This window comes from Diorhabda sublineata, chromosome 6 (assembly GCF_026230105.1).
Source record: "Diorhabda sublineata isolate icDioSubl1.1 chromosome 6, icDioSubl1.1, whole genome shotgun sequence".
NCBI lineage: Eukaryota > Metazoa > Arthropoda > Insecta > Coleoptera > Chrysomelidae > Diorhabda > Diorhabda sublineata.
The window spans coordinates 28,002,496-28,027,337 of NC_079479.1; the positions used below are offsets into that span (position 1 = coordinate 28,002,496).

Consider the following 24,842-nt stretch of genomic DNA (forward strand, 5'->3'; position numbering starts at 1 on the left):
AATAATTACAATTTGTGGTAATTTTTTTCAGAATGTCTCTTTATGGCGAACGGTTTCTTTTGAATGTACAACGATCTAAAATTCTACATATCTCCTAAACCATCGATTTCATCAAGTTATACAAAGAGTAGCTCTCTATTAAAAAAATCTATTGGAAAATTCATTTTTCCTATCATTAGATTGTACAAGTTGTCCCTGTAAAAATTACGGATGGTTAACCATTGGGCATGAGCCACCTATTGCCTTCAGATAGTGAAACACACTATATGGACATACGTTATCATCCATTAAAAATGTTCAAATGAATAATTTAAAAAATATACTTAAATATAATTTCTTATTTCGCACCTTTAAATGCCTACCTAAATGATCACAGCATTAGTTTCACGTCATCTTCTCACTTCTGAATTTTTTGCATCAAGCTCTGGAACACCCTGTATTTTCCTTCCTTTATAACGAAGATAATATTATACATATAAACAAGTTTTTTCTCTCCAGTGAGGAAAAACACCAGATACAAGGGTTAATAACTTTGAGTGAAAATAAATCCACTTAATTAATTACTTCTTGTGTATTTTGAATCCGTAGCTTATCTCTAATTCTCATTGCAGTATGTTTTATATAGCTTGTTTGGCATAAGTCGCATGACACAAGTATCACTCACTTAAAGAAATACCCAAACACATGCCTTCAGTTCTGAAGGGCTACCTCCAAATATATATTAAATGGAATTGGTGATAAATTTCACTATATCTTAAACCTTTTTTTCCCACTTTTACAATTAAAGGGTTTTCCTCATGAAGCTTCTTAATGATTTTAATGAGGTTTTCAATCACACCAATGTTTTTCAAAACAATTTTAAGGTGTAGTATGTCAAATCAGCTTTCCTCTTTGATAACTACACAAGTAATTAATGAAGAACAAACTGTTTGTCAAATGACAACACAACACTGTATGGACAATTTTTGTTTATTTTCCAAAAGTACTAGAAACAGCATGATGCTAAATCTGTTTAGTAAGGACACCAAAAGTATTAGTGACTACAAATTCGTGGTTCAAAAGCGACTTGTAGTTGTTATAATTAAGGAGATATCCTTCAACCAATTTCATTCAAAGAAAAATGAAATATTATGCAAAAAGATTTATCGGTTCATTATTTACTACTTTATTCACGAAATTATTAAAATAACTTTTTTCTGTTATATTCATGTCACTGCTTCCGAAAAAACATACAGAGTATTTCAAGAAATTTTCTATTTCAATTTAAAATATAGGACTGAAATTCCTTCCGAATTCAACACTGTTCATGCATAAAAACGAGAACCCGCACACCTGTCCTAAGCAACGCATGCCCATCACTCGACCAAATTCTATAAAAGTACCTACCACCCCATTTTATACCACATTATCTCTCGTAAATAGTACCACATGCCACGCTGAAAACCGACTTTCGAATACTGCACAATTTCAAAACGAACTGTCACTTTTATATGTGTGGATTTTCTTCGAAGAACTAGATATTTAAAATGAAAACTAGTACTGGAATATCATTGTGTGTACTGACTATAGTGTTTTTATTTGGTTTTGAGTGCGTTTTTTGTGACTTAGAAGAAGATTTTCGTGTGTTAAGTAAACAAGTGTCAATACTATTGGATAAAAGGAAAGAAGATGTGAAAATTATAGAAGAGCACATGAAAAAAGCTATTTTTGAAATGCCAGAAATTGTAGAAATGAGAAATCAAATTAAAAAACTAAGGTAAGAGCTTCAGAAGTGACTTAATTCTGAATCACATAATAATTAATTAAGATTAATACGAATAATAACATTAAATTAATCACCAAAATACCTCGAGAAGTCCCTTATGAGAAGCGTTATATTCAATCTCTAGCTCAAAACAATCAACAGGTGCCTTAAAAAAGAATTATTGTGTGGAAGCGCATTCTATTTCACAATGAAAAAAATTAGATATTAAACTTATATCTATCTAATGAGAGGGCAGGTCGTAATGTGCAATACTTTAGACTTTATTATGTTATGTGACTAAACTCGAAATTTATTTTTATGGTATTTCAGATCACCTCTTCTTATCTCAAAATAATTAATTCGGTAGTTATTGTCCCTAAGAGATTATAAGGCAGGTGCATAATCTTATTCAAAAAGTAACATGTCCATACACTAACTAACTAATCACATAATAGGTTTACCCTAATCCTATTGAATGAAATATTCCTCCTCGCCCACATACAAAATGTTTCATTACATATCCCTCTTTCTTGCTGCGATAGTGGAGAACCCAGTGTTTATAGCTGATCCATTAATTCCACATCCTAGATAGATAGATAACTTTTTGTTTTTTCGGAGCGTAGACAATATTGATAAATTCTTCATTATGATCGTTTAGTTCGTCAAATATTAAGTGCAAATCTTGACCTATAATATAGTAAAAATGTGGATAATTTAAATAAGTTAGGTTCGGATTCTTCGTTTATGTCAAACTGAAGTTTAAACTATCCCTGACCGCCGGTAACGTTTAAACCGAAACGCCATTGAACATCACTTGTAAAATTGGGGCCTAAGAAACAAATAATCGTTAAATTTAATTTTTTATAACCACGTGAAAAAACGAAAAACTAAAAGTGCCTTAGGACATTTTCAGCTACTTCTACCTTTGCCAATGTCTTCATATAATTGTTGCCTGATGAAAATATCTCTCTTGCAAGTGAAACTTCAAGGTTAGAGGAAAACGCATTTTTCTTTCTTTCTATATCAAGTCATCCAAATAAAACTACTGAATAACAAGCGAAACACATATCCTTGTTTATCACCGATCTGTTTTTTTTTCAAATTCAAGGCATTAGATAATGTACTTTTCTCACGTGTATACACTATTTCGAAGTTTTCCGATAATCATGACGTCGCTTACGGTGATACAAAGAAAATTTCAATTTGAAGCCAATCTCTATACGAATCCAAAAATTTTAAAAACAGATCTACGAATGAGATGATTATTTTAAAAACTAGAATAATTAAACCAGTTAACATCTAACAGTTTTTTTCGACAAGTTACAATATGAAAAATTATGTGCCGGTATTTATATCAGTGGTTTAATGCAGCAACTCGATATCAAGTATTCTTGTGAATAGCACTTGTTCATCTAGTTTAGAAGCTGTGTTATTACATAATAATACATTAGACCAGTTACTAGGTAATTCAGTGACAACGGAAGAAAAATATGCGTATCCTCTTACATAATTTCAACCAATTTTACGAAGAGAAGGTGTGCACATATTCCGAATTTCAACTTGAATCTCAAAATGTTCAATACCTGCATCTTGTTGACAAAAAAGTATTATTTGCTTCCGCTTCACATTTAACTTGGAAGAGGGTGAAGGAATAAATATCCAAGACAAATCATGCCCCAATTAATTGAGTTAAATGAGAAATTAGAAATTAACTGCTTACCATGCAAGGGTAAGCTTGGAACTAATTCTTAAGTATTGTAAAGCGATTTTTTGGCAACAATATGAATACAAATTAGGAACAGCTATTTAATATTGTAACGAACAAGCTGTCGAAATGGATACTTAGGTCGGCCCTGTCCAGCTACAATGGAATTTTAAAATTCGGCGAATTCGCGCGGCGCCTTTAATTTGTTTTATATAAATGACGGACGCGCCTTTAATGGACTTTTCATTATAGAAGTCGGTTTATTACTTTATTATTATATCTCTTACATAATTTCTAGGAAAGTCTATTTATTTATTTCTTGTGTTTCTTTTTGTTCTAGAACTTTGTAGAATTCTATTTGTGGTATATAAATAAGTTTATTTAGCGCAGTAAGTTTGGTTTTAAATGAATAGTATATATAAATAAAGTATAAATAGTATAAATAAATTAAGAACGTAAGAGATAGTGTTTATTAATTCACCTCACGAATAGAAAGAGTGTAAATAAATACGAAAAACGTTACAATATCAAATATGAAAATATAGTGCATATACAACGTTAAAAAGCCATTTTAGTATTTACATCTAAACTAATTTGATTAAGAAATAAGGATGTTTAGTCAACATAACTTCATTTAAACGTATTCTTCTGCATTTTTGGAAAATTAATTATTTGATAGTAAATAGTGGTGAGCGCAGTATCTTTTTAGAATTTCCACATGAATTATTCCTCAAAATATTATTTTGTGTGTTATTATTCTGGTTAAAACTGAATCATTCCTATTTTCAGATCAACTTTCCAACAAAATGCAGGTGGTTCGGAAAAATTGGAGAAAAACGATATACTGACAATAAAATGGCTGTATAACTCAGTTGAGCAGCTGAAGACGGAAGTATCAGAAATCCAAGAATCGTTAAATTCCTCCAAAATATTGGAAAATCATGAAAGAGCTGAAACCAAACTGACGTTACTTCGAAGCGATATGTCAAATTTAAACGCAGAGCTAGAAACGGCAAGAATTAGAAACGCAAAATACGAAGCTGAACTACAGATGCTTAAAGAAGAACTAGATATGTCGAGAGAAAAGTCCAGAAATACTGCTGAGATGTGTGGAAAACTTAAAAATCAGGTAATATCAATAAATATATATTGTAGATGAAATTAGAATCGAACAATATTATCATAATTTTTTAAATCAAAAAAAATAATAGTAGGATAAAAATCATTGAAAAAGGTGGGGAATATAATAAAAATGGAAGGAAAAAGTTTTTCCACATGACTTCAAAATTATAAATTGAATAATAAATTGATAAATGTGATAAATTGAAACAATTGAAGAGTTTTTGGTTTTTTATTTTTATCTTTACAGAAAACATTTTTTTACGGAATTTGGTTAAAACTCACCCTTACCAAAGTAGGTAAGGATTTCCCATACTAGTCTAGATTTTGTCTGTGCAATTATGATAGACGTATTCGTATATGCCGATAGAAAAATGAAAGATACTTTCCCTACAAGTTACTATAAGTAACTTTTAGTTAAGGTTTGCGGAGGAATTTGTTTACATGTTGTACCAGTTTCCCCTTTTATTGGCCCAATTATTTACTAATGCAGAACAATGCACGTTTGAACATAGCTAGAGTGATAGAAAATAAGAGACATGTTTAGTAGTCACCTAAAAAGTCTCCCACACCAACCCAATATCCTATAGGTCATGAAATAAAGTCTTATTAAGGGATGATCGCTTATATTAAATTTAGTCGTAGATGTCCGGCTGTGAAAAATCATTTTCAAATTTGATGGTACAAGTTGTATCGAGCGATTTAAAAGACATTGATAAAAAATTAGGTCAACTTGTGTGAACTTCCGGGAAATGAAGGGATAGTAGTAGTGAAAAGTACTGTCACGAGTAAGTTGCCGGTCTCCATAATTCCAGTATCCAATGGTTTCGGGAAAAATCACTTAAAGCTGATCATCAAGTTAATTTCTGGCCACTGGATCTCACGGCACTTAGAGACGATAAGCATTGGGCAAGATACTCAATCAAAAGTATATAGGAAACTTTGCATATTGATTAACTGCCTCCGGGCTATTCGAGAAAACATCTTAAAGGAGAAAGTGGCTGCTGTTCTCAGAGCCATGAATTATCCTTCTTAGAGCCAGAACACAATGGCTGCATTGCTGAGCACCCAGCCCAATCAGAGTCTAATCCGATTCCAATAGTTAGTGATCATTGCTATTTTCCTAATCGATTAACGATATGTGTTCAGGAATATTCTAAATCCTACAGAAATGTACTCGAAATGCTGTTGAAAATATTTTTTATATTGACTGATTCACCGACCATGTACTGGAAAAAACAAGACAAAAAACGTATATTTTGCTATATAATATACCGTTGGGGGACGCTATAAAAGGCAAACTATTTTATTTTTAAGTGAAAAATGATTAACACTCAAGCTCTTTTAGTCTTCTACCGACGTTCTTAGTGAATTTATCAATTCGGAGTCGATAGAAGACAAAAATGAGTATTCTCGTCACCAAAATGTGTCAAAAATGTTTTGTTGAGTGGATTATTCATTGTCTTAGATGTATACTACTGGAGATCGTTCGAAATTTTCATGAATTTTTCCTTTCATTTCTGTAATATTTGAACAACAAAATTTTACATCACACAAAGAACCTCTGTGCCCCGGAGCTACTATTGCATAACTTTATAGTGCTTAGAGCTAATAACTGGAATTCTTTAAAATTGTTTTTTTGTAATTTTACTAACGAAACAAAGTTCGGCCAGTAGCGAGGATAAATACCATATTTGTCTGCAACGGTATTGATAATTTTTCGTTGGAAGTTGCTATTATTTGTCTTGATAAATTTACTTTTCATATCTTCGATTATTTTGGAGGAGACAAAATCTGGAATTTTCAGATTGTATTTACTATTTATTAAGGACACAAAAAATTTCTACTTAGTTGCAGAAAGAAATTTTAAGGAAAAATGAAATAAAGATAAATTTACGAAGAATGTTATAAATTTATTTTCATTATATAACATTTTCTACTCAGAAAGACCTAGTAATATTGAAATTGAAATAGCTCTTTTCATATGTACCATTCTAAAGTTTTCTTTTATCGCAACTAGAAAGTTTCTTGTCTGGATCTAATTTTCAATCAGCTGCTCTACTTATATACAATTACATTTAATCTAAGAAAATATGTATGTATCTACATAAATAAGTGCATACCTCGTATGTTGGATAATAATTTCTTAATAAACATTGATTTTCGTCGATATGTATTTGTTATTTTTTATAAATACACAACATTGTGCATGTACTACATGTTTACATAAATCACCTAGTGAATAATAAGTCATTTTACGCGATTAGAATACTATACTTTATCTACGACTACTAAATATTTTTGTTAAAGTTTTTTTTGTTTTAAAGTTTTGTAACGTTATTAGAAACTCTATTAATTTATTCAAAGAAATATTCCATACAATATATTATTGTTCTTTTAAACATATTACATATAATAATCGTATACATGATAAATAATGGACAAAATCTATATATTAGTTTGACAAATATTGGGTATCTAGTCTTACAATATGATGGTATTTATTTATAGTTATTAATAATGCCTGTTGCCAGTTCAAAGTTCATATGCCAAATTATATTATACTTTTCTTGATTTTTTCGACAAAAAATTTGATTACGCAACTTAAGCAGCTTTTCTGGTGGTGCTAAAGAAAAGTCACTTTCATTTTCTATACTCATTGTTAGTTGGTTTTTAAACATAAGTTTCCAGTTCAAAGTTTATATGCCAAATTATATTATACTTTCCTTTATTTTTTCGACAAAAACTTTGATTACGCAACTTAAGCAGCTTTTCTGGTGGTGCTAAAGAAAAGTCACTTTCATTTTCTATACTCATTGTTAGTTGGTTTTTAAACATAAGTTTCCAGTTTAAAGTGTATATGCCAAATTATATTATACTTTCCTTTATTTTTTCGACAAAAACTTTGATTACGCAACTTAAGCAGCTTTTCTGGTGATGCTAAAGAAAAGTCACTTTCATTTTCTATACTCATTGTTAGTTGGTTTTTAAACATAAGTTTCCAAAAAATATTCAAACACTGAGAAATCTTAACAAACAATAACTTTGACCGTTTTGAGTCACATTTATTTTATTTCAAAAACTATTTCAATTCATGAATTGTATCACAAACCATGGTACGTTAAGAAACAGATATACGTCAAACAAATTCATATCGCTGACAGCTCAATGTTAATGTTCCATGCTTTTGAAACGTAGTCCCCGGTTCCGAATGTGGTCTAGGAAAATTCACTTTTCAATTTTTTCTACGTGTACAGAACTAAATTGAAAATACTTGATAGTGTTTTACATGATAAAATTATAAAAACCGATTTTTTGTAACAAAACAATATGAAATAGCTAGATTAAGAAAGCATTTGACAGCAGTGATTAATGAATTCATTAATCACTGCCGTGATTAATGGGTATTATTAAGGTCGAGCAGGCAGATGTATAATGGGTACATTATACAACAGTCGCGGATAAACTTTTTTTCCTACATTCATATATTTCATACATTCGATTACCCAAATTCTCGATTATCCTAATCCCTTAACGACAACAATTAGTCCGGTAAATCGAATTAATTTCGAATTAATCCTAAATTATCAACATGTTGCGAGTTGCGAGATAAAAAAATGAATGATCTAAAGATCTAAAAAAATTATCTTAAATGACAAAGTTAACCAATCAAAAGTACATAATAATATCAAAAACTCCAGCGGTACAACATTCTTCTAAACTGTAGAATGTGGAAGATATGATAGAGTAGTGATTGAAATTCGTGAATTGTATATTGTATTATTTCGTAGGAGCTTATTTTCAATAAATAAATTTGGATTAATAGAATTTCTTACGACTAGCGTTAATTCTCATTCCAAATTTCACGACATTTATTGAGGTTGCTGTTTATTATATCGCTCACTCTTCTAATATAATGCAGTCGCTTCAAGCGTCAACAATTTATTGTATATAAAAAACACGATATTTTTTACGCGGCAATAATCGTAAAGTTTCTACTTGAAAATTGACTGTCTTGTGATCCAAAACTAATCGTCGTTAATAAAGAAATTACAAAATTAGTCTGAACGAATAAAAGTTGAAACCGGACCTGAATATTTGCGGGTAAGGCAGGTGTGTCGTGAGTTGGTTCGATGGTGTTCCTCTTGTGTCCGTTAAACATCATCGTCCAGCAAAAGTACCGGCCGTGGTTCACCTGCCATTCTCGACCAATAGTCAAACGATTTTTAAATACCACACAACCCGCATACCTGCATATCCGTTCAATTTGGTACATTCTTCACAAAAAAAAAAGAAACTAAAATTTTATGCGTATAAGTAATTAAGTAACTGACTGGCTGGAGACCCACATTGTAATAAATAATAATAAGTCTTCTTATTTGAAAGTAGAAAACAGTGAAGGTCGTTACAAATTTCTAAAGTGAATCATACAAATAATTTAGACACAATTGGAAAATCTTGATTTGTACAGATTAACGTAACGTAAAATGATTTAACCTAACTTTTCTACACTATTTTTTTAAGCAAAAGCAGCAATCTTTGGCCTACTAATTTATTTTCATGATTTATAAGTTTATTTATTTATAAGATTTCCAGCTGTAAACTCTGGGTTCCCCAGTATCGCGGTAAGAAAGGGGGGCACAATAGATCCTTTGGGTCGCAGTATATATGACAGCCTTACACTCACAAAGGAGGTTTTCGCCGGTATATCTCCATCTATACCCTGTCAGATGTTCACTTGCTGAACACATTTTCTATGAAGGCCATTTTATTGATTATAAAATATTTACAACAGAAAATACTACAAAAAACGCCTGATTTAAATAACCTTAAGGTAATTTGAGTATATCTTAAAGATTTTAAAAAAACAAATTTTAGAAAAATTTAACGATATACACCCACCTAACCGGATTTCAATTTCAAATCAATATTTATGTCTATTGAATGTCGTTTTTTTAATCAGATGGATTTAATATTTCGTAGAAAATTTGTAATACCTCAATTTCGATCAATTATTTGTTGTAAGTAATCATCATTTTTTGTAATACCTCGCCCGCGCCTAAGATATTTCATCCCTGCAGCTTCCTATACACTTTTTTGTCTATTAGTGATATTCCATATTTCACAGCAATAAATCAATATTGGTCGATAAATGGCTTTATAAACGTTTAGCTCATGTTTGTTGAAAACTCTCTTCTATTGATTAAGCACTTGTTTATGATATAATATGTATGAAACGTTTTTAATTCTTTAAGTAATCTCTACAGCTTCATTGTCCTCATTTTCTATTTCTTCTCCAAGGTTTTGATATGTAATCACTGTTTCATTCCTCTGTTTTCCTATTTATATATTTATTGTTTTTCATCTTCTTCACAATTATTCTCATACCGGAGCTTTAGTGCATTTTTCAGCTGTAAAATGTTGACTATATAATCGGCACATACTTCCTCAGATAGCCATAGCCACTACTTTGTTGGTCTTAAATTAGATGAGATGAGCTAGGACCTAAGGTCGTGAATTACCTCACTAACTCTTTGATCTACTGACCTATTATGTACCCCTGACTGGTCACCAGTCAGACAACAACGGCTTTGCAAAGTTAGGTACCTGTCTGATTGCTATGCGCATTACCTCTTCTGGCTTTAAAAAGCTTGAATATAAGTACCATAGTCTTTGTTTATGGATTGTCTGATACTAACAAAGGAGGTGTTCGGCGGTTTCTTTTGATTCCTTACAGAAGCAACAAGATCTGTTGGAAGCTTCTCCGATGCTATTCAGATGGTAGTTCACCGAACAGTGTCCAGTAAGCATACCATCAACTCTTCTTAGATCGTCTTTGTTCAATGAAATAGGAAAGAAATATTTTCGATTGTTTCAGACCTGGAGTCTTATCACATAGTCTGATTCTTCTCGTTTTCCCACTTCTTTATGACCATGGGTAACCTATGAAAGGTTGTTGTTCTCCTATGAAAGAAATAGCCCCGCCTTTTTAGTCATACTCCATCTGTAGTTAGAAATGAATCTAATTTAGGTTTTTACTAATTACATGGTTGACATTTCGTTTATATAGACTCATGATTGCATTTCGTAAATAAACGTCTATTTCTCTTCTTTTCAAACTTTCTCATATTTTTGCCATCGGATCTTGGCCAAAAGCATTCTCCATATCGATAAATCTAAATAATACATCTGTATCTCGGCGAACAGCTTTATCTATAAGTTGCTGGCATTGTAGGATCCGCTGAAAAAATTTCATTTTGTTTTGAAATGAATTCACAAACATCATGTTTTAGTGAAGTCAACTTGACTATGACACGAATTGTAATCGATAATTAATTAGTTTTCTATTCTGATTTGATGTTTCTGTTCTAGTTGAAAACAGTGGAAACCGAGTGGAATCAGAACTGGAAAATTCTGAACGAAAAGTCCCCTTCTCTAGAGAGTGAAATATCTTCCCACCCAGCCAGACACCAAAGAATAATGAAACAACACATAATTCGACTAGAAAAAAGTACTAAAACTTTACACAAAGAAAATTATTCATTGAAATCGCAAATCATGCAAATGGACGAAGAGCTAAAATCTTTACAAAAAACATTGAAATGGAAAGAAAACGTCAAATCGATTCAATCAGATAAAGAAAAAAATATAAAATATAAAATATTATCAGAAAAAATAAATAATTTGACAGAAGCTCAAATATCCAACACAAATTCTATCACAAATTTAACTCAACAACTGGCAAATTTCGATAAATTACATTTATCAATGTTGGAACTTCTGGAAAACGTCGAAACCATCGAAAACAAAGTAGACAAAACCCTACCAGAATTTAGAAAAGAAATTTCCAAGTTGGAAGTTCAGATAACAGAAAGTTCTTCTTCGATATCTCTATATAGAGAAGACCAAAAAAATATGATCGACTCAATGAAAGCCATAGGATTTTCTGTTTCAAACATGCAAGATAAGACCGCCGGTGACCACGAACAGCTCAAGAAAATCGAAGAACTTGTCAACAATTTAGTTAAATCAAATACCGTACAAACTTCTAAGCTACATGATTATATTCTCAAGGTGAGTTTCTAAACACATTAATATTGTAAATCAGCTCAATCAAATGTGAACGTGAATATTTGGTGCCACTGCATTATGAAATTATTGTTGGATAAACGACATATCATTAAAATGTGATTTAAAACTTTTTTGAAAAAATTCATTTTAAAATGTGGAATTTGATCACAGAAAAATATTATTGTGATCAAATTATTACTCAAAGTTCACAATATAAGTTATTTTTTATTGAAAAAGTATGTGAATTAAAATTTCAAATGGATAGATGACTCATATTTTCATGAAGCTAATCTGAGTTGTAACGTAACTTAATTTTTTTTGTTTTCTGGAGATTTGTTTAGATTAGAATACTAACTATTTTTTCACGATCTTCAAGAGCGTATCTGTTAAAATCAACGAGAGTTTTTATTTTGGGGGACAGGGGCAATTCTTGGGAGATAGCGGCTTGGTTGAAGTGGATGCGTGATAAAAAAGACAAAAATAAATGTGGTTCATGTTTTTATCCATTCAAATTTTATTCAAATTCAAATTGTCTTTTAAAGTTGTTAAGTAGATTAGGTTAGGTTTACTTTAGCTTCGATTATATTTGGTTTATTTCAGCTTAGGTTAGGTTATCTTGATTGGCCGATAACCCATTGCAAAACTGGCATATATTGACTAGACATTCACTATTTTGTTCAGACTTTTTATTCATTATACCAATATACGTATTGGAAAATTTTATAATAACGAAGACGTTCCTTCATATGAACTACTACAAAACTTCGCTGTTTGTAATTAATACATTGTTAATAAATATTTTAGGAAGAATCAAGTTCAGCTAACGTTAACGCAACAAAGGCGACCATTCACTTGGTCCAAGAATTGAAATCTTTCGAAAGTGAATATAAAAGCATCGTCAATAAACTTCCCAAAGATTGCGGTAGTGTCGACGGTCCACCAGGTATCTATCTTATTTCACCTGGAGAGTCCGAACCTATTTTAGCACATTGCGAAGACGGATGGACGACTATTCAAAAACGGTATGACGGTTCGATTGACTTCAATAGAAACTGGAATGAATATTCAAACGGTTTTGGATCCGCAACAGGTTAGTCTATTAATTACATACTTATTATACAAGGACTGATCTCTTTTCTCCGATCTTGGTCGATTCATGAATCAGAACAATTATTTATCATCACGTCACATTGTAACCCATTATACCAGGTGTTTAGGATTGATTGTCGGGGTTTAACGCTTTATAATATTTAATACATTAAAATTACAGTTATAAATTAAAATAAAACAGCAGCCTTAATATTTTTTCCTCTAAGCTTATATGTGGTCAATGTGAGCATGATTTGTAACAAGTTCTGGGGTTCATGTTCTTCCAACTAAAAAAAAAAAAGATTTCTGTAGTGTATCAAGGTAAAAAGTAGCAGTTAGAGTTGCTTCGCCAAAAAAGGCCTATAAAGTCTCCACCGGTATACGGCACAGAAAAAATTCATTTTAAGAAAGTCCTGATATACTTGTACTAAGCGGTGGAAAATTTCTGAGTCACAGATGCTTTATTATGAGTGTTAACATGTCCACTAATTTAAGAGGTCAATTAAACATTAAAGACAGCATGACCGATAAAATCTTTATCAACATGCAAAACATTTCTATAGCGAAGTTGGCACTTAATCCGTAATCCATAGGCTTTAGTGTTTGTTACAACAGTACGGTTGGGATGTAGCTGTTAGCATTTTCCTAACCATCTCTCAACAATCGACACATAATTCATGACTAGCCTGCTGATCTGATTTCTTGGGGCTACGAGTAGACTAATCTCGCACTCGTTCAGTAGTTTTTTTAACTACCTTTTGGTTGCCTCGTGCTTTTCCCTTTACAAAGACAGCTGTTAACTTCAGCCTTCACCACTCGTCATTTTTGCTATTACCACTGTCTAGCAGATTGCAGTAGAAATCAGTAGAAATGAACAAAACTGTTTGAGATTGAGCTCTTTTGTTTGATATATCATTTATAACTATTAATAACTTTTATGTTTTTATGTTTATGTTTAATATATTAAATATTATGAATCGTTAAAGCTCCGATATTCATTTATCAAGACCCGTTTCAGGGACTGGTCTGTGCCTGCCATCAGTAGAAGCGCGAATTTGAAAAACCACATTAAAAAATGAATCGTATCGAGCAAGGCGTACTCATTAAATACTTGCGTTCAATAGAGTTGTTTCCAACGCAAATTCCCAAATTAGGGTAATCTGAATTATTATATGACATAGAGGAAAAGTAGTTTAGTGAGTTTAAATGTTGTACAGTGTTCACACGTACATAGAGGTGATAAACCCACAACCGATATCACTGATGGAATGTTTAAGAAATATGACGTAGCAAGATTAACGTGAGATTATTGAAAGAATAGTTGAATATGGTAATATCTTATACTATTTGATACTGTCAAACTGGACATCAAAAGATAATCCGCACGATGGAGATCACGAATGTTAATAAAGGCTCACAAGCAAACTGTTTACCTTGGTTAACGAGCTCATAAAATAGTGTAATTGTGAGTGCTGTTGTAATGGTAGAGTGTGATCAGTGCGTCAAAGTATAATTCTGGAATTCGTCTAATATTCATAAAAAACCCTGTGAAAAACAAAACGCCATAACTTTCACATGAGCTCTCATTTCATTGGCCGTATCTCAGGCAACTGCCAAGTTAATAAAATTTGTCAACCAAGCAGCGAATTTTTCACTTTCGCAGTGCTCCAAACCGACCTGTAACAATTGTTGACAAAAAGTGCCTCATATTGTGACCTCTGGTAATTTTACACCAAATTAAAACCGTCCTTAGTAATTAATAAAAACAATAAAAAAAGAGAAATGTATATGTGGTTTTGATTAATTCTTTACTATTATTGACTAATAAATGTTTTTCTATGATTATTATTACTGTTTTCTTGACAATTCCTATATTATTCCAATGTATCGAAATAAATATATTGCAGTAATCATCAAAGTGACACATGATGCATACGTACGTCAGTGGTAGTGCAACAAAATGACACGTCAGTTATTGAGGGTTAAAGCAGACTGATGAACCGAAACGTGTCGATTGTGTCAGAACATGATGGTTTGAGGAATACTAGTTGGAATTCATTCTGCGAATTTTTTTAACCAACATTTTTGTTTGTTTGCAAATTCGATATGAGTAGAACTGCATCAATCCTTTTAACTTATATTATTAAAATAAATGATGATTATATTTTTGTTTTTAGGTGAACATTGGTTAGGCAACAGGAATCTTCATTATCTAACGAAGATGAACTGTACTCAACTTCAGATCAATATGAAGGATATCTATAATCATTATTGGCAAGCCAATTATAAAGATTTTAGAGTATCCGATTATTCGCAAGGTTTCAAACTGTACATTGACCAATACCATGGTAACGCTAGTGACGCTTTGAATTACCAAAACAACATGGAATTTTCAACTATCGATAACGACCGAGATATTTCTAATACCCACTGCGCCAGTAATTACGAGGGAGGTTGGTGGTTTTCTCATTGCCAACATGCTAATTTAAACGGGAGATACAACTTAGGATTGACATGGTTTGATAGTGGTAGAAACGAATGGATAGCCGTTGCTACTAGTGAAATGAAGATAAAACGAATGGACGTTTGTTAGATAATTAGAAGTAACAAAATTTCCAAAGAGAAAAAAATGCGAAATTGTACTAATACGATTAGTTAATTGTGTTCAGTGTCAATAATGATTGTTATTGAAGCTACCGCAACAAAAGATGCAGCAAAACTTGACCAAGTCACTTATTTATGTACAAATTGAAATTATTTATTCGTTTCTGTTTTGACGAAATCCGTCGCTTATAAATTATTTGAAAATGGTGAGTTTTACCAAATGATAATATGAAAATAATTCATAAAAACACCCATATTCATTGGTAAATGTCAATTACAGATATTGCTATAAATCTTCATTTTTGTATCTTTATATCAGTGCTACCAACATAAAAAATTAGGTAATCAAAAACTACTATTAAGTTGAACAAGTGAATACCGAACTAACGTTTTCAACTTATTTAAGCCCAGAATCGTTCTTTATTCTATTTTTATCTTTACGTAATATTGCTTAAAGACATTGAATGAATATACTGAGCATACCATTGGTTGAATTGGTTACCATTTACCCTTAGAATAGCATGTTGCACTGTTAGAATTATTACCATCCTTATCCCCCGAATCAAGATTACTGTCAAATCAATTATCACCTATATAGGTTCATTTTGGTCTACCAACACGTACCACAATACTAAAAGATATACTATAATTCTTTTTATCCCTTTCGATGCTGGATAGCTCCAAAAAATTTTTTGACACTTTGAAATGCAAAAACTAAAAGTAGGACCGAAGAGCTAACCTCCTCGAAACCAGCAAAAATTCTGGAGGTCATTGGAACTGTGGAACTGGAACCTTAATGAAATGTTACTCCTAACTTGCATCTTTGCTAAACGTTCATCATTTAAAAGATCAATGAATTATATCAGTAAAGAAACAAATAATACAATATTATTTTTTGAACATATATTCTAAAATAAAAATAACCAAAAAAGCCAATGGTGCAAAAAATAGAGCAGAACAAGTCAAATCAAAAAAATACTCATAATAAATAAATGTTGAGTAATATCATATATAAACCTAGATTATAGTGTATGTATGTTATTATTTTTTTCAATTTTTTCTATACAAATTATCGTTTACATTCATCAATTATTTATTTAGTCTGCCAAACAGTAGAAAATCTTGAAATCGTTTTGGAGACAATCAGCATCACAAAATCCGAATCCGGTTTTATAATTGCGTCAATTATTCGAATATTCCTAACTCAAAAGTGTGATTGTCTACTTAATACTTATCATTTAAATCCGTTTTTTATATAAAAAATAATCTAAGACATTTCGTTATAACCTTAAAATGCTAATCTTCATCTAAGACTTTATTTTAGGTGACTGAATCGTTGCTTGATCTTGTCTTGAAATTTGAAAGCTTCGGTTGCGTAGAATTAGAATTCTAACCCTAAATTTGTTTTTCGTAGCATATTATTCTTACCTTATACTAATAGGGTGGGTAGGCTGAGAAAAGACTCATCTTAATTTGATACGAGCAATCACCTCCTGAATTTTGTCGCATGAAATTAGAAACACCTAGCTAGTATCTACTTACCGATAGAATAAAGACCTTTTTGGGTGAACTCAAATTTATTGATTATTATGAATAGTAAGTTCATTCTTCAACATAACCGTATACTCGATTAAGTATAGGGTTAATTCGACCAGATCAATCAAAAGATACTATATGTTTTTAACCCATAAATTAATTATGTTTCCTATAATAATATAAAAGATACTTCTTTATTATACTTTTTCTAGTGCCGAATAAAATCGGGGGATACTCAAACAAGATGCTCTCTTAATAATCGATAACGTTTTCGATTTATATAAATGTATTTTACTGTACTACCCTGTATTCATTAGGTATGTGGTAGGTTGTAGAATGAGGGTAATATCTTATAGTTACTTCCCAAATATAATATCCTTAATCAATATATAGTGTTAGAAAAAGTGTACAGCTCTAGAAATTAATTAATATCAATCTGGAATCAATCATTGATGAAAACAATCATTGCCAGTCATGTTTAAAATTACTATTTTCATATTATCAGAGATTGCCAAGATGAAATCACTTAGAAAATTTAATGGCTTCAGTAGACCCCCTGCAACCAACACATGTTAATAAATGTGAAGGTGAGATCTAACTTTCAAAATTTACATAGATTCCTGTAGAGTTTTCTGTTACCTCCTGGGGGTTCACCTAGGGCACTATATGGTAAAATTCACGATATTTCATTCTTAGTAGGTATATTATAAAATTTGAAAAACGAAGCCGTATTTGTGTTCATATATATCTTACCATTCATGCATTCATTCATATATTACCAGAAAAATTTCAGTACGAAAACCAAAGAAAAACCTAGTTGAATAACTATCTAGTTATTTTAGTCTTAAAACTTGTAAATATCATAATTTAAGTCATAACGCCATAGTAGGTATGTAAAATATATAAGATTTTTGTAAATATTTTTTTATTTATTACACTTCTTAGTTCGTTATTATTGTAAAATAAAATGTTTTTCCACTTTAGTATCTAATAAAATGTTTAAACCCATTATTTTCGTCTTATTCTTTTCATTTGTTAATCTTTTCACTACGACGCCCTTATGTAGTCGGGCCAGTGACGCTTTCTCAGCTTTGCCCCATTTTAATAGGTCCAAACAAATATTCTGTGCTCGCGGACCTCCCATAAAGTCTGGCGCAAAATTTTCAACATCGCATTTCAATGCATTGTGATGGATTTCAGAAATTATTCATACTAGCAGGTGAAATCAGAATATAAACAGAAAAAACTTGTCCAAAATAAACTAACATCCTAAGCCCAGAAGAAATAATTTATCGAACTTACATCAACAATGAAATAACATTTGCAAGAAGTCTTATCATAATATAAGTGGTTGATTAGTATGGATAGCCGGATACAAGTCTTTACTGTTCCTAGACATCGACAAAATAATTGTCGTCTACGTGTGGCATCTTGTCCAAGCAGCTTCAACTTCGTGAATTAACTGCACCAAAGTCTTTGGAAATGGTTTTATCTACATATCCAATTTGATACATGTTCAATGTTTCCACTATTTTAGTCACTGGGGTTGTTTTATTTAAAGCTCAAGCTCAACTTGGACTATTATTTTATCACTAGTTAGCATTTATCTGAGATATAACCATACATTTAATACTTTTCTACTTCAATGTACAAATATTCTTTTATTAAATCACAAACTACTAATTAGTAATTCAGTTTTGGTAGTATTGATGTTTTTCAAAATGTATTTCACAAAATTTGATATTTAGAGGAACAAAATAAATCAACATGACTAAAATTTATTATTATTAATGCCGTAGTATTTTTTATTGCAGCAAAAATATTTCATTTAAAATCTGAAAAATGATTAACACGGTGTTCTATATACAGAGGGAGCAGATAAACTGTAGATTAAATTGTTTTTCGAAAAATACAAATCATCTCCGTTTTCCATTTTTACCTTCGATTATAAATTGATTAATATTTTTTTAAACATTTTATAGTCTATATCTAGTGAGATTTCATTGAAAGTGATTCCATTTGTTACCATAAGAGCTAATTTAGGTTCAATCTTGTGTTTTCTAAATCTCAATTCGATTGGCTTCCAATTTATTAATCGATTTGTCCATTTTATAACAAGTTCTAGCTCAACTTAACCCCCAATCACGTTCTAGTACCCTATAAGATATAATTATACTTTTTTTTCAATATATGTGAGCTTACTGCCCATTTTATTCATTTTTCATTATTATTTATAGTTAATTACGTTTTTTCATAGATTTGCTTTTGTTTTAATTATTTTGGGAAACTTTGTATAAATAAATGAATAATTGCGGTCGGTTATAACATAGCTTTGATATTTATTTTTCAATTTTTGGCAGTATTGTAGCTTTTCATGTATCTCTAGAAATATATTAATTAATTATAATTTATAATAATTATAATAATAATAATTAATTATAACCACCGATTTGAATAGTTATTGGAGCAGTTTCTTCTTTCTTCTTCTATTATGCTAATAGTTGATACTTGAATTGTGTTGACCCAAGGATCACCATGTGTTGTAGCATGACAAGGGCCTCCAATAAGTGAGAGCTTAATAAATCTTCAAATCTCCGGTATATTTTCAACTTACAAATTTTATAGGAATCTACCAGAAGCAATTTTTTTTCTGTTAAGAACATTTTCTATTAGTCTATTGACAAAATAAGAAAGGGGCGTTTGAAAGAAAACTTACTAGGTTATACCAAAATGGTGCCATAAACTATATTAAGTTGGTAAATAATAGAATATAGGAAATTTAAATATTATTTTTGTAATTAAATTAAACTACGCTTATGGTTGTTGAATGCTGTTTCTTGGAAATATTTAAATGGTTTAAAACTAGTTGAAAAAGTTTCGTCCTAATCTGCGTGATAATGATTTATTACTCCACGTACTTCCCGAATAAATTGTAGTCGACTTACATCAACAGGTTCTACAGAAAAAATGAGGTTATGATATCAAGATATCAAAGCCAAGAAATTATTCCGTGTAGTGGCAACAATGATCAAATTTAACCAGCACTCACAAAAGAAGAAAACACATTTTCGTACTTCACAAATCTTCATTATTGACCGAAAAAACGGGGAAGACATTTCTCAATGCATTGTTTCAACCGTATTTTTGTTTTTTATTGAGATGTAGGTACCAAGTTTCATCTATTGTGACGTACGATAGAAAAATTCACAATCATTTTATAAATTGATATCGTAAATGACGTTTAGCTCAACCGTGTCCATATGACCACTTTTAAAGGCAGAAAACTACTCACAAATCATTTGCAATTTCAGGATAATCTTTACGTACATAATTTTCATTAGCAACCGAAATTTTTTTCCATATTTATCCAACAACGAAAATAGTTCTCTTTATATGAATTTTAAAATTGTAACTATCAGTTTTATGAAAAATTTTGACAAATACATCAGAAATATAGCGGAAACTGATATAATATTCGTAGAAAAAGTGTTGTCAATGCCTGAAAAGTTACTCGTCAATCAACCACTCTCGTATTATTAAAAAGATGGTCATTAATATTTGAGTTTCCTAATAATAAATACAAAAAACGCTGAAGACTTAGCGATTTTTGACTTGGAAGTCATTCTTGGAAATATTTGTTTTGTCCAAAAATTTTTTATATTTTATATAATTACATTCTAACCGGTAGATAGTTGCGACCTTCAGAATATTTCGACTGGGTTACTTATGAAAAGGAGCTAAAAAAACGGGTACCAATAAATAGAATTGTTTTTAATTTGAAATATTTGAAATATCTTTCCCTATAATCATAATAAATATAATTTTAATTAGTATTGTTTGCATTTGATTACAAAAACATGTCACAAAGTTGCATTAATAAAACAATAAATTAATGAAATCAAGACACAATCAGAAATATTTTGATTTAATATCACATTAATAAAATCAATATTTACATAACCTAGTGCAATTTCTCTATTTAAATATTTTTTAAAAACTGACCTACAACTTGTCATTGAGGAAACAGAATAATTTTTTTACGTGAATATCAAAATGTTTTATCATTTGTATTTGATTTCCGACTATGTTAAACAGGGATGTATTTTGGGATTCCCGCCTCGCAAAAAGATTTATTACTGTTATTCAAGATTTGGGACTGTGATTTTTAGTTTTCAAACCATTTCTATCAAAAGTTGAGTCAATAGAACAATTTATCTCGGTGCATAAACGATTACTTCTGTAAATTTAGAACGTCCTTTTCCGAAAATAATACCGCTTTCAAGATAAAAACACGCCAACGTAATGGTGTTTCATTAATTTCAAGTTCTGATATACTTTGAAAAGTAGAATTCTAACATTTCTATACTCACTCTTGAACACTATCAGTTTCTCAAAAACTTCACGCGTTTTATACTATTTTTTAATAATAGTTCCGCCTAAAAGTTGAAACTGGGAGAAACTGATTTCGGTCCATGTACTAAAACATAACGTTAATGATGCCAACCTATAATTAGAGTAATATTACATAACTTAAACAGAAGCAACTGTTGTATAAATTCATTTACGAACAAAAAAAATTTTTACATTACCAGTTATTTTAGCACGACAGAAATATTATATGTAGTTAAAGAAGAATTGGAAATTACAAATAAAGCGAGACAAAATGAAAAAATCCCAAGGAATGGGGTTTAACGTTAATATAACAACTTGCTCTCATTGTTAACGATTAATTGAACCCGTAGAAAACATTACAGTAAGTGAAGCTGTAATGGAAGAGGACGGAAAAAAGACCTAAATGCAAAAAATTTCATTTTTCGGTAGTAAGCGTCATCAATGTCCAAATGCTATGATTTTTTAAAGGAATAAAGACAATATTGTGTTGAAGCAAACAAACGCGAGATGGCTGAAATGTCATTTTTCTTTCGAGCCGCTATTAACTGGAACAGTGACCCAAGTATTAGTGCGGCTTTAGTTTTCGTCGCAATTAATAAGAAAAACGATAGTGTAAAGGGGGGTTATGTGCCATGAGGATTTTTACGATTTTAAACTCTTAGACGATGAACTATGTCACAATTTTACTAAATATTCCAATAATGAATTATAAGACTGTTTTGTGAACGGGCTTTATCATAACTTATTAACAATAAGAATATTGCATGAAAAAAGCTTATAAATCCAAATTCATTCTTAGTGAAAATAAAAAATAGACATTTCTGCGAAGTTGAAAACCAATATAATACCATTTTTTGAAAATCATATTTCCTAATATTCCTTTTTTTATTAACTAAGTATATGATAGTTTTGATTCTATAAAAAATTATATGTAACTAAAGAATAATCGTCAATTTTTCAAGAAAGTGTCACAATTACATATTTTTGTTATTTACAGAAGCATTTAAAAAAAAAGACAATATTTTCAACATTATTAATAATTATAGAACAAACCTAGTTGTTAGTATTTATATTATTGTTATAACAAGTTCGCGATATTGGTCCTGGAGTCGGTTCTGTCCGGTTGTAGTGGTATTCTAAAATTCAGCGAAGCACGTTTGATATTTCCGTAATTCGTTTGATGTTGCTACACATAGCTAATGATGTGTGTTCGTAAATTCGTTTCAATTCAAAAATATTTTTTATTTTTTAGTTCGTTAAGATATAGTAAAACTTTTGGTATCCACTGATTAAAAAAAAATAATAAATTACTGAAATAAGCGTCAATAACCAATAATAATCTATCGACCTTGAATTCTGCCCATAAAATGATAGCGGAATTATTGTGAGGCAGAAATAATTTATTAACCATCATATCCTAAAGCCAATAGATTAATACTAAAAAGAAATTAGTATTAAAGCTGACCTTGACTGTATCTTGACTTATAAGTACATTCCGTAATTATGAGAATAGTTTTAGCTTTTATTAAACAAATCATTGGGGGCCATTTTATTCTTATAAAAAAATTTAAGAGAAAATCCAAATAGATATTCACATTTTGTAAAATGTTATTTGCTTCAATGTTAACCAAGCATATTTCTAATATTGAAAAGTTTCGAATGTTTAAACGCTTTTTAAGAAGTAAAATTACTCACTGCGACTCCTATTTTTGACGATTGACTAAAATTGTCCTACGTAACAAGATATTTACAATAATCATTCTTGTTTTTTAACATAGTTTCCGTCTATATACTTAGCCCAATGATGCTTTAACCTTTTAGCCCTTTCAAATAATAATTGCAGTTTTTGTCCTCAAAATGGGGGTTTACGTATACGATAACGTTCTTGTCTGATGGAAATATCTCTCCTGCAAGTGGAACTTTGAGGTTAGGCAATAGGAAAATGGTGCTAGAGGGCCAGATCTGGAGGATATGGTGTGTGGTCAACCAATTCGAAGCTCAACTCGAGACTTTTGCCGTGATGATCACGGAAGTGTTAAGAATTTGAGTTATCCTAAGTAAAAGCACTTTCTTTTTTATTAAATGTATTCCCTTTTTAGCAATCTCTCCCTTTATCTTATGGAACAATGTTGCATGATACTCTCCTTTGATTCTTTTACCTTGTTGAAAATAGTCCATGAACATAATCTCATGAATGTAGCCGATGAAACCATTTGTGCTTTTTTGGAGGCCGTTCGCCCCTTGCAGTCTAATGTCCTGTTCATTCGTTTCAGGAATGTAATGGTGGATCTGGGTTTCATCTACAGTTATAAATCGACGCAAAAAATCCGGTTATTTTGCTTGAACCCCGTCAATAAGGGCTGGTCCAAACGCGGCACCCAACGCGAGCAAATTCATTTTTGATTATATCGTTGGTTACATTCGTTTTGGCCGTCTCAAACGAGGAATGATGATGCGGAGGCTCCATACACATTCTCTTACTCATCATATATTTGCGTAGGTTAGGGAAGTTTTAAAACCAAATATTTAAGGGCAATTTTCCAAAAAATCATCAAAACCTTATTATACAATTGGCAATTGACAAGAATATTAGAAACCAGAACAATAAGAGTGTAAAATAGAGGAAGACCTGAATGGATTAAATCCAAAAAGTAACCTGGAACAGAAGGAAGAAACTACATTTAGAAGAATAACTCAATGAAAAAAGAAACTCAACCCCCGTCTTTAGTCCATAGGGTTAGATAGTTCATAGGTCATAGTAGCGTTGTGGGTAGTCAGAGGCCGTTAAGTACATAGGCTTTCTAATATGTCTCGTCGTGTCTTACTTGACATTACCGATGTCTTTTGAGAAGCCGATTAGGCGCTTTGGCTTTTAATGTGGCTTTTAATGGTAAGTTTAGGCTTGCCTAAGTGTTAGAACCGCGATCGTGTGAGGGCTGGGCACTCATCCGTAATGTGCCTAGTGTGGAGATGGCGTCCTAGATGACCGATGGTTAATGATCGATCACTAGTCGGATTTCGCGACTATTTAATTGGAGCAGCTGTTTGTTAAGAGAAGCGGAGGGTCCGTCTATGTGTACCTCCGCTTGTCTCATGCTAAGTGTCTCTATCTCCGCCCATCTTACAAGCAGACAGTTGATAGACGCGATAGCAACACCATGAATAGCTTCTAAGCTCATTGGTGAGTAACTGAGCACCCAAACAAGCTGGATCTTGGAGACATAATCCATCAGATTCTGTAGGACTCTCTTGCACTCCATGACAAGCCTAAAGCACAGCCTTTCTGTCGTTATGGATTACATGACAGCTCTGCTATCTGAACAGATTGATCCATAAGGGTAGTTAGACATAAGGGTTAAGTAATGAAAATTCAAATCAAGCCAATGATATCAATACATTTAATTTTTTCATAGTTTTTTCATTCTTAGTAAAAATCACTTTGAAATTTGTGATGCCATCTTTTAGTGAGGGGATAAATATTTGTTTCTTGTAGCGTCATCTATTAGTGAAATTTTAAATTTTGATTTAAAAGTCCTATAATGTAATCAAGAGCGAAAAAGTATGAGAAAGTTCAAGTCAATA

At 31.3% G+C, this 24,842-nt stretch overlaps 2 protein-coding genes across 3 annotated transcripts in view; one reads left to right on the top strand and one right to left on the bottom strand.

The window, feature by feature from the left end:
- Nucleotides 1-24,842, bottom strand: part of LOC130445726 (UDP-sugar transporter UST74c) — a 70,080-nt gene that overhangs the window by 42,074 nt on the left and 3,164 nt on the right. Inside the window, exon 1 of one of the 2 annotated variants that reach the window (XM_056781559.1) lies at nucleotides 21,239-21,329. The exons of the other annotated variant lie outside the window; for it this stretch is intronic. The gene's annotated coding sequence lies outside the window, so the exon portion shown is untranslated. Of the gene's footprint in view, nucleotides 1-21,238; nucleotides 21,330-24,842 lie in introns of those variants that run through there. 2 annotated transcript variants of the gene reach the window in all.
- LOC130445085 (protein scabrous) lies at nucleotides 1,527-15,321 on the top strand. Its single transcript, XM_056780584.1, has 5 exons — nucleotides 1,527-1,756; nucleotides 4,239-4,578; nucleotides 10,941-11,642; nucleotides 12,444-12,729; nucleotides 14,906-15,321. Exons 1-5 carry the CDS (start codon nucleotides 1,527-1,529, stop codon nucleotides 15,319-15,321), a joined length of 1,974 nt encoding a protein of 657 aa, XP_056636562.1.